The following is a 6,132-nucleotide window of genomic DNA, read 5'->3' as shown; positions in this document are numbered from 1 at the left end:
GTTCCAAATCATTCTTCGACTAATTAACGGCCGTCAATGTTCGACACTCATGGGCCCCACCCACTCCCGGTCTCTTCAATGAATTACTAAGATCTCTGCACTGAAAATATTCAAAATAGTCGAAGAGATTATTTCCTCCTCGGTAAAAAAATATTTGAATGTTCCATGGTATTCATTTTGATAGTGAAAAAACAACCGAGAGCCTAAAAAACACTGAATTTGGTTCCTGTGTCGCAAATTATATTCTTTCTTTCTTTTGTATTTTGTTTTTTAAATTTTAAGTCCGGTTACACCGTGCGAGAAACTCGAGCAAAAGAGCGTATCTGGTTCCTTTTCCACTATGAAAATATCACCTGGACAAGAAAGCTAGGCGAAACGATACTCTTGTTAGAGAGTTGGCTATTATGGTTCCATTTCCATAAATCGCTCAATACCTCGCAAAATCCCATCACCTGATTCTCACACCGTTCTTTATTTTCAAGTTTTGGAAGTTGGTTTTTCTGCAGTTTCCGGATTGATAAAGTTTCAATCTTTACCCATTTTGGGGCTTGAAGATCACTACAGGAAATGTTAAAAATGCTATCCTTCTTCAACAATGTGGAGGCTTAATATTTCCTTGGGGAAATGTGGTGTGGTTTAAATCCATCTCAAGACGCTTGAGCTCAACTGTACTCTAGTTTTTCGTCAATAGTAATTATACCCTAGCTTCAGCTCCAAAGATATCTGAAAGTTTTGGTACGAGACGGAGGTGTTTGTTCCTTGAGGTTGTGCCCTCTGTATATCTTGATGTTATACTATTATATGGACAAGAAGAGACATATACCTGGTATTTGCGGCTTTGAAGTCTTATCTATGGTCGTCCTGTTTATTTTCTACCTGAATATCATCTCTGCACAATGCTCAAGTAGGATGAGTCGACCTCCACTACAATTTCATGTGCAAAACTTCAAGAATGAGTTTCAGAGGATTTCTTTGAGCATTTTGTTTGGCATCATAACAGGACTGGTATGTGCTTTTCTCTTCGCCTTGCTAGTCAGGTGCTTCATCAAATATATTAACAGGACCCCAATTATTAAAGACCCCGTTGTGTTTTCTCTCCGAATTCCTTCCAAGACACTAAAATCAGCTCTCTCTAACGAACCCGAATTACTGGGGTCAAGCCCCAATGGAATGTATTACAAGGCTGTCCTTGATAATGGCCTCACTGTTGCTGTCAAGAGACTCGAGTTCTTTGACGATTGTTCTCCTGAGGTTCAGAGCAAGGCAACGAAGAAAAAGATACAGCAAGAACTAAAAGCTCTTTCTTGCCTAAGACATAGGAATTTGATGAGTTTGAGAGCTTATGTCCGTGAATCAAGTGGGTATTCATTGGTTTATGATTATGTGCCAACCGGAAGTCTTGCAGATGTCACAAAAAGAGTAGGGGAGAATCGGTTGCAACTTAAGTGGGAAACCCGTCTTCGTATTGCTGTTGGAATTGTTAAAGGGCTGCATTATCTTCATTTTACTTGCGATCCTAAAAGATTGCACTACAATTTGAAACCGTCTAATGTAATCCTTGATGCGGAGTTTAAGCCGAGGTTGGCAGATTGTGGGTTGGCCACTGTAATTCCTAATTTTTATAGAGCAGCATCAGGCTACAATGCACCAGAATGCATTCAAAGTTGCAGGTATGAAGTTTTCATGAGCCTGCGATATTGGCTCTTTTATTTTTTTTAATGCAACTTGAGCATCCATTGTAACTAGATATAGAATAAAGTTGTGGGCTCATTTATGTCTATGTTACTTATATAGTATCAGTCTCAGCCTGGAAGGGTAGCTGCTACCACATGGGTAGATTACCTATTAAGGTCAAGTTTATCGGATTTTGGTAGCCTTACCCATTAACGGTAGTATCATCTTGCATTCCTACTTGAAGTTTCCTATGTTGCTCGCAGATGCTTGACAACAGGAACCTTGAAGGCTTTATGACCAAAAAAAAATGTTTCTGTTTCCATTTTTGCCGTATCCCTTGCAACGTTATGGCGTAAAACTTCTGAAGACAACTGAAATTGCTGTAGGCTTAGGAATGCTAAACGCAAATAGACTAAATTTTTTGTCGATTGGTAGTGTAAAGCTAGTATTCCCTTATTGTCTGAGATACGACTTGTTAGAACAATTTATTAATTGAAGTACTCCACTTACATTCCCATTTTATTTCTGGTAAAATTTAGTTCCCAAAAGAAGAAAATAAATCTCTCTATGCAGCTGCACCTCATATTTTGACATATTTAAATGCTAGCCGTTAAATATTTTATTTACTGTTCCAGGTATACAGATAAGAGCGATGTCTTTAGCTTTGGGGTTATTTTGGGTGTTCTATTAACGGGTAGGGACCCATTGGATCCATTCTTTGGGGAAGCCGGCAACGGAGGAAGTGTGGGGCAGTGGCTTCGGCATTTGCAGCAAGTAGGTGAGGCTAGAGAAGCACTAGACAAGAGCATTTTGGGGGAAGAGATGGAAGAAGGTGAGATGTTAATGGCGGTCAGAATTGCTGTTGTATGCCTATCAGAAATGCCTGCTGATCGACCCTCAAGTGATGAGCTAGTTTCCATGCTCACTCAATTAAATAGTTTCTGACTTCTCTTCTCAAAATCCTTTCAAAGAGCTCTTGGTTGTTCCCACAGCTTTTCCGCAATGACCCTAGGTTTGCCGTGCTAGCAACCATTGAGCTCCAGCATGACCACTAGGTCTTCCACAAAATTAGCTTATGTGTATTACCAATCTGAATAGTGGTGTTGGTACACAAGTTCATGGAGTTTGGAGCACTACCATGAGTTATTCAGTTTGTGATACTGAACACTATTTACTGCATGGAACTAGGCGGGGATCCTAAAAATATGCTTTTGTTGTTAACGATAGTGGGGTTTAGTCTACTTCCTTTTTGAGCATCTTACAGTGCGCATTTAGGATACAGACATGCAGCTTTTTCTTGAATGATTTTCCTATTTATAATCCAGTTTGAAAAATTAAAATACATCCGTTGATATGTAGATTTCAGATAGAACTCGAATTTGTGGCATGATGTTGTTTCAGTAATTTTAAGTGGTTGACTTATGATCTATGGATCGAAGTTTGAAACAATATGAAAAGAAGTGGGGAGAAAAAGAATTAGGTGGAGTTATTCAGTAAATCAGTTTTGGCTCTGATTTTTCTTGACAACCCAAAGAAATGGCGAGCGGAACTTGCCTTGTGACGATTTGATACAAACTAAGTTCTTTAATTTAGCAAATGCTTCAATGTTCTTTCTACTCCTTGATTGATACCTTTTAGCACCAGATACTGATGTGCTATGGAGTTCTTGGCAGATTTCTGCATCCTTTTAGCAATCGCGACATAGGGGTAACTTTTCTCCAGAATAAATATCCCGAAACATCGGCTATCACACCCAAAAGCCTAAGGAAATAGAAAAAATGTAATCAACATCGAACGGAAGCTAACAACAAGAGCATTCGAGTTAACTACCATAGATTGTGTAAATGCAGGCGACCCATCTCTTGTAAATGTAAAGCAGCCTGGGGGAGTCACCTTTGTGGGTGTCTGATAATGGAAGCTGACAACGTGCCTTGGTGCTGTCATTAAATGCCGCAGAGTACTAAAATTTATGTGTTTTAAACGAATGTGCTATAACTCAGAACATTCAATCAAGTAAATAGAAGTTTTAGTTTTATTGTCAACATCAATCTTGCAGAAAACCACTATTATATTCATTTTGAAGAGGTTCTCATCCAAATACCCATTCCCTACAAAGGACCATTCATGGTCAATATAAATTTGTTAGACTGAAATTCAAGCATAAAATCATGTTTGACCAACAACGAACCCGACACAAGTTTCTTTCTAATATCTTAAAGATGAAGTACACCAACAAGGGTCATTTCCACCCCAGTGTCATCTTCAAGACAACCTATTCAAGTCCCACTATCTCCGATGTAGCAAAATTTCTCATGTAGAGCTTTCTCCCAGAAACTGAAGTGTATGTGGAGAACATCTCCTTATCGGAACATATGTGGCGGGTAGCACCGTATCAACCCACCAATCATTTGAGTTGTCCACTAATTTTGTTTCAAAAACAACTGCAGATGAGTTAAGTTCAGAAAAATCAATTGGTATCGACCTTTCTTAAACCATGTTCGCTTGCTCTTTATATTTCTTTGGCTTCCTGTAATCTTTAGCCATGTGGTTTGGTTTTCCGCGGTTGTAACAATTTCCTTTGAATTTCTTTTGATACTTTGGTGGTGGTTGTTATTTCCCATCAAACTTCCTCCTTTTTCCTTGGTTACGAGATTCCACAATATTAACTTTCGCAACCATCTTACTTTCCTTGGCTTCAGTATTGTGATTGTTTTCCTCGATCCTCAATCTCACTATCAAGTCTTAGAGTCTCATCTATTTTCTTTTGTGTTTCAAATAGTTTTTGAACTCCTTCCACAGAAGAGGGAGTTTCTCAATTAGAGCGGCAACCTGAAAAGACTCGTTGAGACTCATCCCTTCCGCATGAATCTCGTGCAAGATTACTAGAAGTTCTTGCACTTGACTCACAACAGATTTTGAGTCTATCATTTTGAAGTACAGAAGCCTTCCCACTATAAACTTCTTGAGGCCAGCATCTTCCGCCATGTACTTCTTTTCGAGCGTCTCTCGTAGTTCCTTCACACTTCTGACTTGACATTACACATTTAGTTAGAGATCTAATTAAACTTTAGGTCGATATTGGATCGCTGGAATATCAGAAATCTGGCGACCATGCGGTGGCGTATGGACAACGGCACGATGGGAGGATGGTGGCCGAAATACTTTCTCCAAAATATAGGGGTGATCGATTTTTATTATCAACTTTTGATTATATATATATATATATATATATATATATATATAATATTCAATGTTTGAAATTAAATAATTTTTATTTAATTACTCAATTAATTAATTATTTAATCTGTTCTAGACTCTTCTACAATGTTTCATGAAAATTTTGCACTTAACAGTCACCATTACTAATATTATTATATAATTAGCAGATTCTAAATTTACTAAATGTATAAGTGTGAATTATTTATAACCTTAATCGACGATCAGACAACGCCGATGTGTCGAGAGTATAAATCTCGTTCATATAAGGGAAAATGAAAATTTCGAAGGACAAAATATTTCATTGATCCATTTTTGGTAGCTATTAGTTTTGTGAATTCATTCACTAAACAGACATTTCCACTCTTCTCATTTAATTATCAGTTAAGCTAAATTTCACAACTTTCATTACATGAAATCAACTTATGAACTTTTTTATAAGCAATATGTTTGATGTTTCATGAAACTACAGTCTTCAAATTCAACTTCTTGAATTTGACTTTCTCAATGAAAACATAAAATCCAATACTTGTGTGACCTTCAATGGCTCAGGGATACAACTACGCGTGGGTTCACAACTTCATGTGATTCATAACAACATTTGTTCATATTCGAGCTTAGGCGTCCAATTGTTTTCATCAAGCCCTTTGATAAAGAGCGTCAAAACTCAAATCTGATTACACTCATTAGATCAAGATAAGAGCATTTAGTAGCATCACCCGATGATCATCTATGTATCATTGATAATGTTAGCAAGAACCTTAAGTTATGATTAGCGTAAATTACGGTCCATTCAAATCATATATCTCGATCCAATATGCAAACATTGGTATATCGAGAGCTGCAAGTTGACTCGCTGAGTACTTACTCTAATAATCTCCCGCTTACCCTATAGCCAACTACCCATAGATTTCAAACGCATTGCTTCACGATGCTTATCAAACAATGGTCCTGACATGAGCTTCGTCCGTGGATCAACAACGTTATCTCTAGATGTGACTCTCTCTACTGATATATCTCATCTTCCCACAATCTCCTGGGTTATGTGGAATTTCCTCGGTATATGTTTGGATCGCTGATAAGACCTTGGTTCCTTTGCTTGCGCAACGACACCAATGTTGTCGCAGTAGACCGATAGTGGATCAATACCTTGAGGAATGATACCCACTTTTGAACGAAATTCCTCATCCAAACAGCCTCATTTGCTGCAGGTGATGCAAATGCAATATTACAGAAGCTTTT

The 6,132-nt window shown here is 37.9% G+C and overlaps 1 protein-coding gene across 1 annotated transcript; it reads left to right on the top strand.

Annotated features, from left to right (window-relative positions):
* Positions 1-151: 151 nt before the first annotated feature.
* Positions 152-2,980, top strand: LOC142556369 (inactive leucine-rich repeat receptor-like protein kinase CORYNE). Its single transcript, XM_075667832.1, has 2 exons — positions 152-1,670; positions 2,310-2,980. The coding sequence occupies exons 1-2, from the start codon at positions 787-789 to the stop codon at positions 2,617-2,619; spliced, it is 1,194 nt and encodes a 397-aa protein (XP_075523947.1). The 5' UTR covers positions 152-786; the 3' UTR covers positions 2,620-2,980.
* Positions 2,981-6,132: the final 3,152 nt, after the last annotated feature.

The sequence above is a fragment of the Primulina tabacum genome, chromosome 9 (assembly GCF_025594145.1).
Source record: "Primulina tabacum isolate GXHZ01 chromosome 9, ASM2559414v2, whole genome shotgun sequence".
Taxonomy (NCBI): Eukaryota; Viridiplantae; Streptophyta; class Magnoliopsida; order Lamiales; family Gesneriaceae; genus Primulina; species Primulina tabacum.
This window is presented reverse-complemented; position numbering and strand designations above follow the sequence as displayed.